This window comes from Otolemur garnettii, unplaced genomic scaffold (assembly GCF_000181295.1).
Source record: "Otolemur garnettii isolate 467f Iridium unplaced genomic scaffold, OtoGar3 scaffold00046, whole genome shotgun sequence".
Lineage (NCBI taxonomy): Eukaryota > Metazoa > Chordata > Mammalia > Primates > Galagidae > Otolemur > Otolemur garnettii.
The window spans coordinates 9,716,370-9,737,118 of record NW_003852441.1 but is presented as its reverse complement, the minus strand read 5'-3'; the positions used below and the strand labels follow the sequence as shown (position 1 = coordinate 9,737,118).

Here is a 20,749-nt window from a genome sequence, read left to right as displayed (position 1 = left end):
TTGTGGCAGGCGCCTGTAGTCCCAGCTACTTGGGAGGCTGAGACAGGAGACTCACTTGAGCCCAGGAGTTGGAGGTTGCTGTGAGCTGTGTATGTCATGGCACTCTACCCAGGGGGATAGCTTGAGGCTCCATCTAAAAAAAAAAAAGAATTGGAATGGGTTTAAAGTTGACTTATCAAGCAAATGGCATTAAAATGAAGAAGATGATGATGATAATTAATAATAATAAAGAACATTTTGTGCAAGATCTGTATAAGGAAAACCATAAAACTCTGGTGAAAGAAATCAAAGAAAGACTAAATAAATGGAGAGATGTTTCGTGTTCATACCTAGGAAGACTCAATGTCAAGGGGTCAGTTCTTCCCAATTTAATGAATCCACATTGAAATCCCAGCAAGTTATTTTGTAGAACTTGATGAACTGACTCTTAAGATTTATAATGAGAGGGAAGAATTCACAATAGGAAACACAAATTAAAGAAAAAGACCCAGAATAGACAATGCAAAATTGAAAAAGGATAAACTTGGAGAAGCGACACTTTCTGACTTTAAGGCTCATCATAAAGCTAGAGAAATTAAAACAGCATGGTGTTGGTGAAAGAATAAACAAAGAGATCAATAAAACAGAATAGAGAGCCCAGATAGACCCACATAAATATAGTCAACTCATCTTTGATAAAGGAGCAAAGGCAATCCAATGGAAAATAGTCTTTTTAACAAATGGTGCTGACACAATTGGACATTCACATACAAAATAATTGAATCTGGACCCATATCTTCTACTTTCAAAAAAATTAACTCAAACTGGATCACCAATCTAAATGTAAAACACAAACGATAAAACTCCCAGAAGATGCTCTAAGATTAACATGATAAAGAACTGGAATGGGTTTAAGGTTGACCTATCAAGCTCGGTGCCTGTAGCTCAGTGAGTAGGGTGCTGGTCACATACACCAAGGCTGGTGGGTTCAAGCCCAGGTTGGACCCTGCTAAACAATAATGACAACGGCAACAAAAAACGGACAGGCATTGTGGTGGGCACCTGTAGTCCCAGGCAAGAGAATAGCTCAACCTAAAGAGTTTGAGGTTGCTGTGAGCTGTGATGCTATAGCACCCTACCGAGGGCAACATAGTGAGACTGTCTCAAAAAACAAAACAAAACAAAACAAAACAAAACAAAACTCTTAGAAGATAACATAGGAGAAAATCTAGGTGACTTAAGGTTTGGTGATAACCTTTTAGATACAATAACAAAGGTGTAAAGTCTGGAAGTGTGATACCTCCTGATTTGTTTTTATTTCTGAGTAATGTCTTGGCTATTCAAGGATTTTTGTTTCCATATAAAATGAACTACTAATTTTTTCAGATCTTTAAAGTATTACAGAGGTACTTTAATAGGGATTGCATTAAATCTGTAGGTTGCTTTGGGAAGTATAGACATTTTAACAATGTCGATCAGAAATAAAAACAAATCAGGAGGTATCATGCTTCCAGACTTCAGACTATACTATAAATCTATAGTGATCAAAACAGCATGGTACTGGCACAAAAATAGAGAGGTAGATATATGGAACAGAATTGAAAACCAAGAGATGAACCCAGACACTTATCATCATTTGATCTTTGATAAGCCTATCAAAAATATAAATTGGGGGAAAGATTCCCTATTTAACAAATGGCACTGGGTGAATTGGCTGGTGATTTGTAGAAGACTGAAACTGGACCCACACCTTTTTCCTCTAACAATTTTTCTCTAATAAAAATTGACTCTCATTGGTTAAAGGACTTAAACTTAAGACATGAAATTATGGGCGGCACCTGTGGCTCAATGAGTAGAGCGCTGGCCCCATATACTGAGGGTGGTGGGTTCAAACCTGGCCCCAGCCAAACTGCAACAAAAAATAGCCGGGCATTGTGGTGGGCACTTGTAGTCTCAGCTACTTGGGAAGCTTAGGCAGGAGAATTACCTAAGCCCAGGAGTTGGAGGTTGCTGTGAGCTGTGATTTCACAGCACTCTACCAAGGGCAATAAAGTGAGACTCTGTCTCTAAAAAAAAAAAAAAATTAAAAAAAAAGACATGAAATTATAAAAATTCTTAGAGAGACTGAAGGGGAAACACTTGAAAAAATTGGCCTGGGAGAATACTTTATGAGGAGGATGCCCCCGGGCAATTGAAGCAACATCAAAAATACGGGATCTGATCAAACTAAAAAGCTTCTGCACTGCCAAGAACACAGTAAGTAAAGCAAGTAGATAGCCTTCAGAATGGGAGAGGATTTTTGCAGGTTATTTTCTGACCAAGGTCTAATAACTAGAATCCACAGAGAACTCAGACTTATTAATAAGAAGAGAACAAGTGATTCCATTTCATTGTGGGCAAGAGACATGAACAGAATCTTCTCTGAAGAAGACAGGCACACGGTCTACAGACACATGAAAAAGTACTCATCATCTTTAATCATCAGAGAAATGCAAACAAAAACCACTTTGAGATATCATCTAACTCCAGTAAGAGTAGCCACATCACAAAATCCCAAAATATAGATGTTGGCGTAGATGTGGAAAAAAGGGAACATTTCTGCACTGCTGGTGGGAATGCAAGCTAGTATGTTCCTTTTGGAGAGAAGTATGGAGAACACTCAGGGATCTAAATGTAGATCTGCCATTTGATCCTGCAATTTCTCTACTAGGAGTATATCCAAAAGACCAAAAAATCACTTGGCAACAAATATATTTGCACCAGATTGTTCATTGCAGCTCAATTCATAATTGGCAAGCCCTGGAAGAAGTTGTGCCCATCAACCCATGAATGGATTAATAAATTATGGTATATGTATACCATGGAATACTATGCAGCATTAAAAAAAAGATGGAGACTTTAACTCTTTTATGTTTACATGGATGGAGCTGGAACATATTCTTAGTAAAGTATCTCAGGAATGGAAAAAAAATATCCAATGTACTCAGTACTACTATAAAACCAGTTTATAATCATGCACACTTTCATATGAGAGATGAATCATAACTATAGTCCAGCATGAAGGAGGGAAGGGGAGGGGAATGGGAAGGGAAGGGGTGGTTTGATAGAGGGAGAGTTAATGGTGGGACTATACCTATGAAACATATTGCAAGGGTACAAGTCAAATCTATCAAGTTTTGAACACAAATGTCTTAACACTGTGATTAAGTAAATGAGGTGAAAGCTATGTTAATTAGTAGGATGTAAGCACTCTAATAATCAGCACATTGAATCCCATACAGGCATAAATGTATTCATGATCTATGTATATATGACTTAATAAAAAAAAAAAGAACCACCCTTTAGATGGCCCCACACTGGGACAAAATGACTGGACCTTTTTCGATCTTTCTAATTTGGTCATCAGGTATGGATTTCCCTGGAAAAGCCATAGTCCTGAGTGGGAAATTACTGTGAAATTATTTGGTTGTTCTAAATAGTGGTCTTATTTTTAAAAAGAATCTATTTTCTAGTATACTTACTGAAATATTTGTGAATATAATTGTATGTTATGTGAAATTAGGGTCAAGTTAAAAAAAAAAAAAAGACAAAAGACAAACTTCAAGTGGATTCCCATGACCAAAGATGGGACAATTTCACAACTTTATAGGATCCTCCTCCCTCCCCCAGACTACAGAGTATGGAAACACCTAAAATGTATATGTGTATAAGTTCATAATAACGTTTTAAAATAGCGTCACAGTCAAGTGATTTACTGGGTACCTACACATTACAACTATTTTGAAAATAAATAAGAGACCTGTTTATGCTTTTTTTTAAAAAGGTGTGATCTGTAAAAGAAAGAATTGGTAAGTTAGACTTCATTTGTTTTTGTTTTTGTTTTGAGACAGTCTCATTGTTGGCATCATAGCTGACAGTAATCTCAAACTTTTGTGCTCAAGCGATCCCCTTGCCTCAGCCGTTCTAGTAGCTGGGACTATAGGCACCAATCACAATGTCTGGCTAGTTTCTCCATTTTTAGTAGAGATGGGTTTTCACTCTGCCTCAGGATGGTCTCAACTTCTGAGCTCAAGTAATCTATCCCCATTAGCCTCCCAGAGAGCTTGGATTACAGCATAAGCCACCACATCCAACCTAAGGTGGACTTCATTAAAATTAAAAATTTCTGCTCCTAAAAAGATGCTTTTAAGATAATGAAAAGTAAAGAAACAGTGGGAGAAAATATTTGCAAAAGTTATATCTGAATAAAAATTGTTATCCAAAGAACTCTTAAAACACAACAAAAAAACAAACAACACAATTTAAAAATGGGCCAAAACCCAGCCAGGCCTGGTGATTCATGCCTGTAATCCTAGCACTCTGAGAGGCCAAGGCAAATTTATCCATTGAGCTCAGGAGTTCAAGACCAGCCTGAGCAAGAGTGAGACCCTGTCTCTACTAAAAATAGAAAAAAAAAAAGGACCCAAAACCTAAGCTGGCATCTCACCAAAGAAGAAACACAGATGGAAAATAGGCATAAGAAAAGATATTCCATACCGTATATGTCATCAGGGAAATGCAAATTAAAGCAACAGCGAGATACCACTATATACCTTTTAGAATCGCCAGACTCCAGAACACCGACAACATCAAATGCTGACAAGGATGTGGAGCAATAGGAACTATTACTCATTGCCAATGGGAATGCACAACAGGATCACCACTCTGGAAGACAGTTTGGTTGTTTCCTGTAAAATTAAACATATTCTTCACATACAATTCAGCAATGGTACTTCTTGGTATTTACCCAAAGGAGCTGAAAATGTAAATCCACACAAAAGCCTGCACACAGACAGATGTTTACAGAAGCTTTGTTCAAAACTACCAAAACTTGGAAGCAACCAAGATGTCCTGGGGTAGGAAATGGATAAATAAACTGTAGTACATCTACAGTGGAATACTATTTACTGCTAAAAAGAAATGAGCTATCAAGTCATGAAAAGACATGAAGGAAACTTAAATGCACAGTACTGAGTGAAAGAAGCCGGTCTGAAAAGGTAATCTATTATATCATCCCAACAGTACGACATTCTGGAAAAGGCAAAATCACAGAGACGTTGAAAAGATCAGTGGTTGCCATGGGTTAGTAGGTAGGGAGGGATGAATAGGAGAGCTCAAAGGACTTTTTTTTTTTTTTTTTTAGACAGAGCCTCAAGCTTTCCCCCTGGGTAGAGTGCCGTGGCATTACAGCTCACAGCAACCTCCAACTCCTGGGCTCAAGCGAGTCTCTTGCCTCTGCCTCCCAAGTAGCTGGGACCACAGGCGCCCGCCACAACGCCCGGCTATTTTTTGGTTGCAGCCGTCATTGTTGTTTGGCGGGTCCGGGCTGGGGATTCGAACCCGCCACCTTAGGTGTACGTGGCTGGCGCCTTAGCCGGTTGAGCTATAGGCGCCGAGCCTTCAAAGGACTTTTAGGATAGGGAAACTACTCTGCATAATACTAAAATGTTAAATGCATGACATTAATTTGTCCAAACCCATAAAAAGTACAACACCAAGAGGGGCCTTAATGCACACTGTGGGCTTTGGGTGATAATGACGCTTCAATGTGGGTTCATCCACAGCTGGTGATAAACTAATACCCTTGGTGGGGGAGATTGACAATGGAAGATGCTCTGCATGTGTGGGGGAAGCAGTTTTTGAGAAATCTCTATACCATCTGTTTAATTTTTCTGTGAACCTAAAACTGCTCTAAAAATTAGTCTATTAAAAACTAAAAAAATAAGTACATTCCCAAGAAATGCTGATGTGTCAGACATGGTGCAAAGCCCTTTCCTTGCTTTATTGCATTTGATCTTCACAACCATCTGCTGAGATAGGTACCATTTTCATCCCTGCTTTACAGATGAGGAAACTGAGGCACATACTACCTGGCTGGTAAACAGTAGAGTGGAGATTGTGATCCAGGCAGACTGGCTCCAAAGCGTGTGCACTTGGATGACGTTGCCTATAGTTTTTTAAAAGTTTAATTAGAAATCTCACATATATAATTGACAGGCTCTGTGGAATTCTTTATCCCTGACTTCCCCAAGCCCAAACAAATGCTAAGGATATTCACTCCAGTGTGGTCCCCTCACAGGCCAAGCATTCCTCTTGTTGTCTTGCTGTGGCGCTTCCAGAGTTGGGGTGAAGTGTGCAATTGGGGAGTATATAATTCTGGCCCATGACTTCAAATCCTGAAGCCTTAGTTTCTTTTCTCATTTGTGAAATGTCTTTATTCAGTTAAAAGTAATTCAAAAGGGCATCATACTTGTATAGTAATATTTAAATGTCAGTAAGACACAAACTTACAAAGTCATTAGCTGTGTTATTTTCAAATGTTTTAAAATTAAATATTGGTCACACACATTTTAAAATTCATAGTAGAATTTTATCTACTATGAACTTCATAGTAGATACTATAAAACAGCCATAGTATAGTCTCAAACTCTGGAGACTGCTTTGAATTTTGAATATGTTTCCTACTGTTGGTAGGGTTATGTACTAGGTACTTTAGCTTGAAAAATGTAGTCACCAAACAATAAGGAGTCTTTTCTGCTTCCTTTGGATGTTAAAGATAGTTTCTTGGTGTTTATGAAAATTAAGTTCTAGTGAAAATGGTGGCAACTCAGAGACTAATGTTGCCAAGGTTGTGCTTATGCCTTCTACTCTGACTGCCCTTGAATGGATATAAAAGTGTTAATTTCTAATTTTTCTTTTTTTATCAGTTTGGCCAGGGCCAGGTTTGAACCCACAACCCTCGGTATATGGGGCCAGCACCCTACCCACTGAGCCACAGGTGCCGCCCCCTGTTAATGTTTAATACATTCAAAATGCGCAGGTTGTTTCAGGGAGGAAGGATGGTGAAGTATATTTGCTTCTTGCAAGACCTGGAAGGAGGGCTACTTCCTGGCACGTGAGCTCCTTGCTGGCATTGAATCCTCTTGGCCAGCCTGGGGTGTATTGCCATGGCATGGCCATGCTTGCTGTGTGAGGTCTTGCATTGATTCCTAATGATGAAACCCTGTGGCCTTTTTCTTAACACTGTTTTTCCCCGTAGGGTGTGTCTGCTATCAAGTGCTTGAAGATGGGGGGTCTGTTGGTGGGCTCTGGAGCCGGATTGCTGGTCTTCTGCAAAAGCCCTGGCTACAAACCCATCAAGTAAGTTCTGGGCCTCACAGAGTTGGGATGCGTAGAGACCCACTGGAGGGAGATATGCTTAAAGCCAGCAACTCAGTGATACTGCCAAAGTGATATCTGGTTAAAGAATTTGTCTTCCTGTTAAAAATGAATGGCAGGAGGGCAGTGCCCATGGCTCAAAGGAGTAGGGCGCTGGCACTATATGCTGGAGGTGGCAGGTTCAAACCCAGCCCTGGCCCAAAAAAAAACTGCAAAAAAAAAGAATAGTTGGAATCACCATAGATGGTGGTTTCTTTGCCAATGAAAAGACTCAAACTACAGTAGTTGGGTATTACCCAGAGAGACACTGCCCGTTTAATAAATATGTAAGTTCTTATTTAGCTAACACTTCAAGCCATGACAAAAGAAGTATGATGGTATAAACTTACCTAACAAATAACCTCAAATTTTAAACATTCAAAATTGGGTTGTTCAATAAAATTGATGATGCAATAAGTGCCTGTTATGTGAGCTACATTGAGATAGTAGTTAATGAATTCGAATATAAGTTTTAAAGCAAAGAGCTAATATTCGCCCTCATTTCTGTGTGCTAGATACTGTGCTCTGTACTTCTCATGGCTCATTGAATTAAAATAAAATGAAATAAAACCTTATACGTTGCTATTGACAGATACTTATTAAGCACCTTCTTCATTCCAACCAGTGTGCTTGGTGCTATTAATAAAATAAAGAAAAGTAAGATACAGTCTTTGTCCCCCCTAGAACTTATAATCTAGCTTGGAGACTATATATATATATATATATATATACACACACACACACACACACGAAAAAAGTGACTGGCTCGGCGCCTGTGGCTCGAGTAGCTAAGGCGCCAGCCACATACACCTAACGTGGCAGGTTTGAATCCAACCTGGGCCCGCCAAACAACAGTGATGGCTGCAACCAAAAAACAGCCAGGCGTTATGGCAGGCACCTGTGGTCCCAGCTACTTGGGAGGCTGAGGCAGGAGACTCACTTGAGCCCAGGAGTTGGAGGTTGCTGTGAGCTGTGATGCCACAGCACTCTCCCAGGGTGACAGCTTGAGGCTCTGTCTCAAAAGAAAAGAAAAGAAAAGAAAAAAGTCACTACAAGACATTATATAAGCAGAAATTTCCTGGTCTAGGTAAAGTAAAGTATGACCTGGCTGTTGTAGAGAAGATCAGAAAAGGAAATGATCTTGGGATATAGTGATCATAGAAGACACTTCACAGAGGAGTAGAGGCCAAACTTGAACTTAGCTTCAACAAAAGCCGAGTAGCCTAGAGATACTCTGTATGGCCTCTGCTAGCTCTGGGGAGCCAGGGGTAGTTGTATGTCTACTGCAGAAATGGGCTTCAGTTATCTTCGTTCAAAGAATGAAGCACTTGCTATGTATCAGATGCTATTCTAGATGCTTGGGTTACATCATACCTTCTAACAGGAGAGAAAAGACAGGAACTAATCAAGAGAAGTACATAGTATTAAAGGGCAATAGGTACACTGGAGAAAGGTGGAGTAGGATATAGAGTAAGGGGAATTAGGGTTTGAAGAGGGACAGGAGACAGCTTACAAATTTAAATTGAGTGGTCTAGATAGGTCTTACTGAGAATATTTTTGGACTAGTTTTGTATTTGTAAGAAAGGGAGTACAAGGAAGGTGATTAAGAATGTTGGAAGCTTCTGAATTGTTCATTTCTTTTTCTTTTTAAGTAGCATCCCATTGTAGGTTTTGTTTTCCATCTCTTGGTTGATCCATATTTCATGTTGATTAGCCACTTGCTTTTGGCTATCCTGAGATGCCTATTTATGTTTTTATCTGTTTTTTTTTTAATGGGCTATTTTTTTAAAAGACAGATTCTTGCTCTGTTGCCCAGGTTAGAGTGCAGTAATATCATCATAGCTCACAGCAACCTCAAACTCCTGGGCTCAAGTGATCCTCTGGCCTCAGCCTCCCAAGTAGATGGGACTACAGCGCACACCAACACACCCAGCTAACTTTTTTATTTTCTGTAGAGATGGAGGTCTCACTATGTTGCCTAGGCTGGTCTTGAACTCCTGGCCTCAAGTGATCCTCATTCCTTGGCCTTCCAAAGTGCTAGGATTACAGATGCAAGCCCCTGTACCTGTCTTGTCTAAATTACTCTTATACATACTTAACTTTGAAAGCCGCGGCCCTAGAGAATTCTGGGAGCAACATTTCATGAGGAGCCGAGTACATAGACAGCCTCATGGAATAGACCTTTATAAACTGTGGACTCGGATTTCTAGAAAGAGAGAGAGATAAGCTCCTCTTTTAATTTATAATCCAATCTGAATCCTAATACAGGTGGGATGGAGAGGAGGAATGATAGAAACTTAACCAAGATAGCAAAAAGCAGGAAAAAGAAATAACATTTCAAGTATTATCAACAATCCATAAAATTCAAGAAGTAAAAATCTAGTAAAAACACCCCAAAAATGTTGGGTTACCTCTGGATACATAAAGTGAATGTAGTAAATTAACGCCCTAATTTTTTAACCCCTTGTTTTTAATGTGCAAATGTTTCTAAGATGGAGGCTTGGAGCCTCTAGCTCAGCAGTTAGGGCCCCACCACTGACCACATACACCTGGGCTGGTGGGTTTGAGCAGCCCAGGCCTGCCAAACAACAATGACCACTACAACAAGAAAATAGCCAGGCATTGTGGTGGGCACCTGTAGTCCCTCAGACTTGGGAGTCTGAGGCAAGAGAATTGCTTAAGCCCAAGAGTTTGAGGTTGCTGTGAGCTGTGATGCTACAGTACTCTACTGAGGGCGACATAATGAGACTCTGTCTCAAAAAAAAAGAAGATGGACTCAAAGCAATTATTACAAGGTTTATGCTATCACTGCTTCCAGAATAACCCTGAGTGACTGCTTAGACTTGAATTGGATACAAGAGTTTCTGCCCCCTTGGATTATAGCAGATTGATGTGGCAGCTCACGTGAGAAGTTGTGGACACTAGACATGGAAGCCATATGATCAAAGAAACCTGCTCAGGGCTGAGATCTGAGAGGGCCTCCCTCTATATCCCTGGACTTCACCTTGTCTTCTAGAGACCCCAGATGCCAACAGCCAGTATTTCTTGATTGCCCTTTATGGACTAATGTACATGAATTACTTCCATCTCTCTAATCTTCACCACAACCCTGTGAAGGAGGAATTACTGTGTGGCTGAAAAAACTGAAGCCAAAGCTTTTTGACAACTTGTCCAGAGTCACAGATGCCTAGTTAGTGCAGGAGCTGGGATGTGACTTGTGGCCTTCTTTTCTTCATTAACTGTTCTGTGTCCCATGAACAAACAGATTTCTGTAAAATGCTGTCTTTCCCATGTTGTCTCTTTGAACAAGAACTTCCACTGAATTCTTATTGTTCAAAGTAAATTAATTGCAGGGCAAGGTTTGGTTTGTAGGGCCTCATTGATTTATATTTTTTTGAAGACAAAAGTAAAGTTTACACTCATTGTAGGGGAGGAAAGAGAAATCTGAATTGTGGAAGAACAGAAAACAACCCCTAAAAGTTCTGGCAAAGATTACCACTATTAACATTTTGCTCCTTTCTTCTTGTCTGTATTATTCATATACATTTTTAAACAATTGTACTTATTTTGTATAGGAAATCATGCACCCTGATTTTTTACTTAATCCGAGCATCGTAAACATTTCCAATGTCACGACATAATCTTTTTTAATATTATGGTAAAATATGCCTATAGTACGTGATGTTTTAAACATTGTTTTATGGCCAGGCAAATATTCTATGAAGTTGATGTCCTGTAGATTATTTCACTGTGTCATTACAATTGGGTATTTAGGTTATTTCCAACTTTTCACTCTTTTAAATGAGGTTATAATAGCATCCTTTGACATAAAGTATGTTTTCCCTCAATTTTAGCATTGTTTTTCAGAAATGACACAAATAAAGAGCTTAGTTACTGTGGTCATTTGTGCCCATATGCCTGCCTGGAATATTCCCTCCTAACCACATCCTGCCTGAGATATGCAACCCACTTGAGACTGATGAACCTCCCCTGACTTGTTTTGTTTTGTTTTGAGAAAGAATCTCCCTGTGTCGCCCTGGGTAGAGTCCTGTGGAGTCACAGCTCACAGCAACCTCAAACTCTTGGGCTCAAGTGATTCTCCTGCCTCAGTCTCCCAAGTAGCCGAGACTAAGGCACCTGCCACAATGCCCGGCTATATTTTTGTCCCAGTTGTCATTGTTTAGCTGGCCTGAGCCAGGTTCGAACCTGCCACCCTAGATGTATGTGGCTGGCGCTGTAACCACTGTGCTACAGGCACCAAGCCTTCTCTGACTGTTTTAACCTATTCTAACCCTTTGCTGACCATGGGTACACAACTGTGAGTAACTCCTGCCTTTCCAACTGTGTAATTTCCTTGAGGGCGTGTCCCAAACCACATGCCTGATTTGTACGCTCTGTCATCTTCAGGTGGGTCATAAGTACTTACTGACTGAGTGAATCTACTTTACCCTTCTCCTTCTCCTTCCAGGAAAATTCAGTTACAAGGTGGCATCACTTCTATCACACTTCGAGGAGAAGGACACCAGTTCTTTGTAGGAACAGAAGAATCGCACATTTATCGCATCAACTTTACGGATTTCAGAGAGACTCTTGTTGTGACGTGCCACTTTGAAGCTGTCGAGGATATTGTCTTTCCATTGTAAGTAGAAGAGGAAAACAAGAATGTGGAAATTTGATGCAATGAATTTAATTTTATTAACGCATTTTAGGCGTCTATGAATACAATTATGATTTTTTCTCCTTAAATTTTTCTAATGTACTAAATTATTCTAATAGAATTTCTTTTGTCTTCATCATGCAGTTACATTAGTTTTCTCAATCCAAATTTGGGTTTCTTTAGAATGTTGACTTTTCTAACAAATCCATCATGGAAAGGGTAAGTACCTGACAAAAATTCTCTGTTTTCCCAATGCCATCTTGAAAAACCTTCATACAGATGGTCCCCAACTTACTAAAGTCCATTTGCAATTTTTTGATTTTACAATGGTGCAAAAAGCAATATTCATTCAGTGGGAGCTGTACTTGGAGTACCCATACGATCATTTCTTTTTTTTTTGAGACAGACTCTCACTTTGTTGCCCTCAGTAGAGTACTGTGGCATCACAGCTTATAGCAACTTTAAGCTCACAGCAACTTTAAACTCCTGGGCTCAAGCGATTCTCTTGCCTCAGCCTCCCAAGAGCTGGAACTATAGGTGCCTGCCACAACACCCGGCTATTTTTAGAGATGGGGGGGTCTCTCTGTGGCTCACACTGGTCTTGAACCTGTGAAGCTCAGGCAGTCTGCCTGCCTTGGCCTCCTAGAGTGCTAGGATTATAGGTGTGAACCACCTCACCCGGCCCATATGAGCATTCTGTTTTCACTTTCAGAACAGAATTCAATAAATTCATGAGATATTCAACACTTTATTATAAAATAGGCTTTGTGTTAGATGATTTTGCCCAAAACATTAGCTTTAGGCTAATGTAAGCATTCTGAGCATGTTTAAGGTAAGTTAGGCTAAGCTGTGATGATTCACAGGTTAGGAGTGTTAAATGTATTTTTTGGTTTTGGAGACAGGATCTTGCTCTGTCGCCTGGGCTAGAGTGTAATGGCATCTTCATAGCTTACTGCAACCTAAAACTCCTGGACTCAAGTGATCCTCTTGCCTCAGCCTCCCAAGTAGCTGGGACTATAGGCACGTACTGCCATGCCCAGCTAATTTTTTTATTTTTTGTAGAGATGGAGGTCTTACTTTTACTCAGGCTGGTCTCCAACTTCTCACCTCAAATTATTCTCCCTCTGTGGCCTCCCAGAGTGACAGGACCGTAGGTTTTAAATGTACACCAGCCTTTCAATGCATTTTTGACTTACAGTAATTTCAACATGATAGGTTTATCTAGACATAACTCCCCCTAAGTCAAGAAGCTTCTGCAATGCCTTTTGTCAGACTTCTTTCCAGACATTTCTTTGTACCTCTTGGGATCTTTCAGATTTGGGAGACTTTGTGGTGGTGGATATAAAAGGTCATCTGGACCTGGTGGTTGTATTTCTTGGTAAACCCACCCAAAAAAGTAAAACAATAACACCAGCAGCTTAATATCAAAAACAGCTTCAGTCATAGTGAGCCATCATTTGGTCCAGAAGCCCATTTTGTCCTTGGGGAGATCCATTTCACAGAGTCGGTCAGTGTTTTCTCTGAACTGCCTCTGCATTTAGCTTGAATTTACAATATTCAAAATCACTGTTCTACAGGCTCGACGCCGATAGCTCAGAGACTGGGGCACCAGCCACATGCACCGGAGCTGGCGAGTTGGAGTCCAGCCCGGGCCTGCCAAACAACAATGACAACTATCACCAAAAAATAGCTGGGCGTTATGGTGGGCACCTGTAGTCCCAGCTACTTGGGAGGTTGAGGCAAGAGAATTGCTTCAGCCCAAGAGTTTGAGGTTGCTGTGAACTATGATGCCACAGCACTCTACTGAGAGCAACAAAATGAGACTATCTCAATAAATAAATAAATAAAAATAAAATTATTGTTCTACAGATCAGCAAGACTTACTTTAAAAACTCAATTTTTGAGATCATGAGCTATGGGTTTTGCTCCCTGGGTCCTCATAATCAGGTTTCTCCAAGTATTTCCAACAGTGAAAATGGCTGGTGCTTTCCCATGAGGTGAATTGTTATTGGAAAACTGGTCCTTTCCTTTCTTTCTTACTGTTTTTCTTTTTTTAAATTTTTTTAAAATTAAGTCATTGGTACATAGATCATGAATACATTTATGCCATTATGGGATTTAATGTGTTGATTATTTGTACAAATTAGAGTGCTTGATCCTACTAATCAACATAGCCTTCACCTCATTTACCCAATTACAGCATTAAGACATTTGTGTTCTACACCTGATAGATCCAACTTGTACTTGCAATATGCTCCACAGGTGTGGTCCCCCTACCAACCCTCCCTCTATTGACCCACCCCCCTCCCTTCCCCTCACCCTTCCCTTCTCTTCTTCATTCTAGGCTATAGTTGTGTTTCATTTTTTATATGCAAGTGTGAGTGATTATAAATTGATTTCACAGTAGTATTGAGTACATTGGATATATATTTTTTCCATTTCTGAGATACTTTACTAAAAAGAATATTTTCCAGCTCTATCCATGTAAACATAAAAGAGGTAAAGTCTCCACCTTTTTTTAGTGATACATAGTATTCCATGGTATACATATAGCACAATTTATTAATCCATTCATGGGTTGATGGGCACTTGGGCTTCTCCCATGACTTGGCAATTATGAATTGAACTGCAGTGAACAATCTAGTGCAAATATCTTTATTGCCAAATGATTTTTGGTCCTTTCTTTCTTACTATTTTTCTAAGGCACTTGGTAGAATCAATCTACAAAATTGTTTCATCTCGGTGCATTTTGGGGTTGATTTTTAACTATCTTTTCAACTTCTTACATAGCTATTGATCTATTTGGGTTTCATACCTCTTCTTTTTCCTTAAATTTTTAAAAAAGAGCTTTATTGAAATATAACTTATGTACCATAAAGTCCACCCATTTAGAGTGGACTAATGGTTTTTCCAGGCCAATGGTTTTTAGCATACTTACAGAATTGTGTAACTGTCACCACAATCTAACTTTAGAACATTTTATTATCCTCTAAAGAAACTCACCAGCAGCCCCTCCTCATTTCCCTGATGCTTCCTCCACCTTGCTAGGCAAATGCTAATCTTTCTGTCTATGGATTTTTCTTATTCTGAACATTATAAATGGGATCATGAAACATACGATCTTTTGTGACTGGTTTCTCTGGCTTAGCATCATGTTTCTGAGACTCAGCTATTGTAGCATATCAGTTCTTCATCCCTTTTCTTTACCAAATAAATTCCACTTGTACGGATTATACCATATTTTGTTTATTCAGCAGTTGATAAATATTTGGGTTGTTTCCCATATTCAATCTTCCATTTTTCTATTGCTTTCCTTTGTCTCACTGTTCTTTGTTCCTCTATTACTTTTTTCCTAGCTACTTTAGTGTTAATCAAACATTTTTAGCATTCCATTTAATAGCACTATTTGCTTTCTAGCTATATGTTAATATTTTTGTTTTAAGTTTTTAGTGATTGCTCTAAGGATGACATTATGCATCTTGAACATATCACAGTCTACTTAGAGTTAATATTGAATTACTTCAAGTAAAATACAGGGTAGAACTTTGCAACAATGTATCAATATTTCCCTTAAATGCTGTCCTAATCCTTGCTGCTATTGTTCTAATGAATACCAATCCATATTGTAACGCCATCAAAACAATATTATAACTTTTCTTTAAATAATCACAAATCTTTTCAAGAAATTAAGAGAAGAGGTGGCAGTGCCCGTGGCTTAAAGGAGTAGGGCATTGGCCCCATATGCCGAAGGTGACGGGTTCAAACCCAGCCCCGGCCCAAAAAAAACTGCAAAAAGAAAAAAAAAAAGAAAGAAAGAAAAAGAAAAAAATAAATTAAGAGAAGAAAAGTAAATTTTAAAAATGTTTTCTGTGCTTACCCACATATTTGAGCACTTTTGATGTTCTTCATTCTTTATTTATATCTAAGTTGCCATCTGGTATCTTTTCCCTTCAGCCTAAAGAACCTTGTTTAGCATTTTTCTTTAAGCATAAGTCTCTGGTAAAGAATTTTTGTTTTGCTTATCTGAAAACATTTTTTCCTAGCCTTCATTTTTTAAGAATAATTTTCACTGGTTATAGAATTCTTGCCTGATTATTTTCCATTTATTCATCAGGTTGGATACATCATTCCAATGTCTTCTGGCTCCCATAGTTTTTAATGAGAAGTCATTATATATTCTTATTATTGATGCCCTCTTTGTAATGTATCATTTTTCTTTGCCTACTTTCAAGATTTTCTCTTTGCTTTTGTCTTTCATCAGTTTGACCATGATGTGTCTCTCTTTTTGTATTCATTCTGCTTAGGGTTTAGCTAATGTTTTCCACCAAATTGGGACGCTTTCAGCCATTGTTTCTCAAGAATCTTCATCTTGAAGAATAAAAGAATTTTTTTTGTTATTTCTGTTCTCCTGAGATTTAAAATATACACATGTTGAATACTTTTATTTTTTCCCACAGATCTCTAGACTGTTCATTGTTCTTCAATCTTTTGTTCTGTTTTTTAGTCATGTAATTAAATCTACTAAATATATCTTCAAGTTCACAAATTCTTTTGGCATCTTAATCTCTTGTTACACCCATCTAGTAAATTTATTTCAGTTATTATACTTTTTACCTTCAGAAAAAATATATAATTGTTATAAAATTTATAATTACACATTATACAGAGTTCTAATTCCTTATTAAGATTGTCTATCTATTCATCTATCGATAATATAATTTCCTTTAATATTTTAAATAGCTGCTTTGAAATCTTTGTCTACTAATCTAGTGCCTGGCTCTACTTGGACTCAATTTCTTTTGATTGCCTTTTTCCTGAGTTACATTTTCCTATCTCTTTGCATGTTTGATAATTTCTTGTTGAAAACTTGGTATTAAATGTATAGAATACATTGTAACAACTGTTCTCTGAGGCTTATTGGCATGGACTCAAACTACAAATTTTGCCTTCTCGTAGTATGAATCAGCTGATCTTCTCATGATTTCCCATTGCTGCTTTTTTATCTTGGCCCTGGGTTCTCTTGTGGGCTTGCATTATTTGGCAGTCACCTGAAAGTCTGTGCAGAAGAAGCTTATCCTTTCCAGGATTTCCTTGCTTCCAGTGATTTTCCCTAATTTCCTAGTAGTCTGCTGACCTCAACCTCTGACACTTCAATCCTGTAAATTTCAACTTTCCGCCCTCCATGCTGAGCTCAGTTGGGGGAACATATTCAGTTAAAAAGGCAAAAACTCTCAGACTGACCATTCAGCTGTCTTCAAAAGTAGAGATCCTTAAAAAAATCAATTGAGAAAATAGTAGAATCTTCTTATCTTGGCCGCTTTTTCTTGCTCTTAGGGTTCCCCCCAAACGTGTGTAATTCAGCTGCCAGCCAGGAATTTGGGCAGTGTTTACAATCAGAATTTATGTTTTACCCCTGTGGTTCTCTTGTTGCCAGGATTTCCACAGCTGATTCAAGCTGGTAACTCTGACCTCTAGTACCTTTAGATAGTAAGGCTATCGATTTCCTACCACCATTTTCTACAGTCGCCATAGCTGTGGAAGTAGGGAAGCACTTCATATGAGAAAGCCACACATTAACAATTTTAACCCTTTCCACTTTTACAAAAGTAAATGCTTCTTACTCTTTTTTTGTTTTTTTCTTTTGAGACAGAGTCTCACTATGTCACCCTTGGTAGAGTGCAGCTCATAGCAACCTCAAACTCTTGGGCTGATGTGATTCTCTTGCCTCAGCTTCCCAAGTAGCTGGGACTACAGGCGCCTGCCACAACACCCAGCTATTTTTTTGTTGCAGTTGTCATTGTTGTTTAGCTGTCTCAGGCCAAGTTCAAACCCACCAGCCTGGGTGTATGTGGCTGGCCCCATAACCACTGTGCTACAGGCACCGAGCCAGTAAATGCTTCTTCATTTATATCTACTTCTAGAGGTTTTCAGAATTTATTGAATTTTTGGTTATTATTGTTAATTTATCCATTCTTTTTCATTTGTTTGGGTTTTGTTTTTGTTTTTTAAGAGATAGGGTCTCTTTGTTGCCCAGACTGGAACACAGTGACTTAATAATAGACCATTGTAACTGCAAACTCCTGGACCTGCAGATGCATGCCATAATGACTGGCTATTTTTTTTTTTTAATTTTTTATTGGAGCCTAGTTCTGACTATATTGTCCAAGTGGGTCTTAACTTTCTGCCCTTAAATGATCTTCCCACCTTGGCCTCCCCATCACTTGGAGTAGAGGTGTGAGCCACCATGCTCAGCTATCCAGGTTTTATTTTTGTAAATTTTTTAAATTTCAGACTCTCAAGGGATCCTCCACCCTTGACCTTAAGAGTTTAAGATCAGCCTGAGCAAGAGAAGAGATCCTGTCTCTTCTAAAAAGTAGAAAAAATAGCCAAGTGTTATGGCAGGTGCCTGTAGTCTCAGCTACTTGGGAGGCTGGGGCAGAAGTATCACACAAACCCATGAGGGTTTCTGTGAGCTAGGCTGAGGCGGCACTCAGACAACAGAGTGAGACTCTGTTTCAAATTAGTAAGTAAACAAATTAAATACATATATATATACATATATACACACTTCTGCACAGGTAGGGGTACAACTAAAGCATATAGACAACCTGCAGAACAGGAGATGCGAATTGCATGCTATGAATCTGACAAAGGGCTGATAACTAAAATCTACAGAGAACTCAAACTAATCAACAACAAAAGAACAAACAGTTCCATTTATAAGTGGGCAAGAGACATGAACAGAACTTTCTCTGAAGAAGACAGACGAATGGCCAACAAACTATCCAGGTTTTATAATTGTTATCTGGAGGTTTGTGTAAGCAGTTCATGGATACAACATGATAAGTGTACTTACTCTCTGCTTATGCTTTTTTTTTTTTTGAGACAGAGTCTCACTATGTCACCCTAGGTAGAGTACTGTGGCATCACAGCTCACAGCAACCTCCAACTCTTGGGCTTAAGCAATTCTCTTACCTCAGCCTCCCAAGTAGCTGGGACTACAGGCGCCTGCCACAACACTGGGCTATTTATGTTGTTGTTGTTGTTGTTGTAGTTGTCATTGTTGTTTGGCAGGCCCAGGCTGGATTCGAACCCGCTAGCTCCAGTGTATATGGCTGGTGCCCTAGCGGCTGAGCTACAGGCACCGAGCCTGCTTATGCTTTTGAGTTTTTCCCCAATTTGTTTCTCTAGAGGTTTTATCTGGCTGATTTCTGTTTATCCTCAGTGTTTCTGGCCTATTCAATAACTTTCTTTCCTGCTTTCTTGTATTGTTAAGGAAAATAAACATACGTGGATCTATATATGTACATCTCTATATATCTTTATCTCATGGAATTTCAGATAGAAAGGAAGGGAGCACATGAGACTACTGCCTCAAACTCACCCAATCATTTAGGCTCTTTCAGGAACTTAACCTCTCAGATCCTAAACTAAGAACAATCTAATTTTTGCATGGATCATTTTTGAACTAAGCTCGACTGCTGAAGAAGCTGATTGTACATGATGGGTAGAGAGTTTGGAAAGTTCTCTAGGGAGATTCATTTCATGATATAGGTATTTGATTTTCATGAGTAGCCCATATAAATTTTTAAGAGCTCACTTTCCTCAGAGGAAGAGCTCATTCACTGAAGGCAGTAGCTGATATAAAACATCTCTTATTTATTTTAAATCTGTATTAATATTCTAACGTTGACTTGATTTGGCCTCTGTTCGTCAGGACTTTCTGGCAAGGTGCTCTGTTGCATCTGCTGTTTTGTTTCAGCTCTTGCTTTTTCTAAGTAACTGGTCCAGCACCAGAACCTTAACTCTCAGCCACTAAGTGACACGTGTAGAGGGATCCACTTACTTTTTAATTAATTTCAAAGTGGCTAGATCTTAAAATAAGAGAGAACAACTCTCTTTTTTTTTTTTTTGAGATGCATTTACAATGAAATATAGAAATTGCTTGGGACATGCTTAAATCTTCAGTCTCCACCATGACTAGCTAAAATTTTAAACTTTGAAATAAGATGGTCTGACCACAGGTCAGAAATCTTAGAGGCATCTCTGCTTCCCCCACTTTTCTCTTAGTATTACTCCTCTTTCTTTCCCAAATTAGAATAATCTATAATCTTTTGACATATTGGTAACTTACATTATATTTACAAGTTGCATTTTTTTCTTTTCTTTTTTGATCCTGACAGACCAATTACTCTGAGATTCTTTTCTTTGTCTATTATCTCATGTTTTCTCATAACTAAGCAAAGAAAGGGGTTTTGTCTACAAACATAAATTCTAGCACCTGTTATCATTTTTCTCCTTTGAAATTGTATAAGATTATCTACTTTATGGAAAAGTGTTCATCTATCCTCTTTTAATATTCTATGGATGTATGTGTCTCAAGAAATGTTACCTACTGGGTGTATACACTCATCAAGTTATAGAATTAAATATGCATAACTTTAGCTGGCTGTGGTGGCTCAAGCCTGAATTTGGCTACCAAGGAGGCTGAGATGAAAGGATGGCTTGAGGCCAGGGCTTTAAGGCTGCAGTGAGCTATGACTATACCACTACATTCCAGCCTGGGCAATAGACTGAGATCCCATAATATATACAGCTTTTAATATGCCCATCATACCTCAGCAAAGTGGTTTTAAAAAAGAGAAAGTGGGCTCAGTGCCTGTGGCTCAAGTGGCTAAGGCGCCAGCCACATACAACTAAGGTGGTGGGTTCGAATCCAGCCTGGGCCCGCCAAACAACAATGATGGCTGCAACCAAAAAATAACTGGGCGTTGTGGTGGGAGCCTGTAGTCCCAGCTACTTGGGAGGCTGAGGCAGGAGACTCGCTTGAGCCCAGGAGTTGGAGGTTGCTGTGAGCTGTAATGCCACGGCACTCTA

At 39.0% G+C, this 20,749-nt stretch overlaps 1 protein-coding gene across 2 annotated transcripts in view; it reads left to right on the top strand.

Moving 5' to 3' along the window:
• Positions 1 to 20,749, top strand: part of CFAP52 (cilia and flagella associated protein 52) — a 56,285-nt gene that overhangs the window by 22,711 nt on the left and 12,825 nt on the right. For both annotated transcript variants that reach the window (XM_003791097.1, XM_003791096.1), the window contains 2 exons: positions 7,058 to 7,158; positions 11,684 to 11,854. In XM_003791097.1, coding sequence (XP_003791145.1) covers positions 7,058 to 7,158; positions 11,684 to 11,854 — 272 coding nt within the window. The remainder of the gene's footprint in view (positions 1 to 7,057; positions 7,159 to 11,683; positions 11,855 to 20,749) is intronic.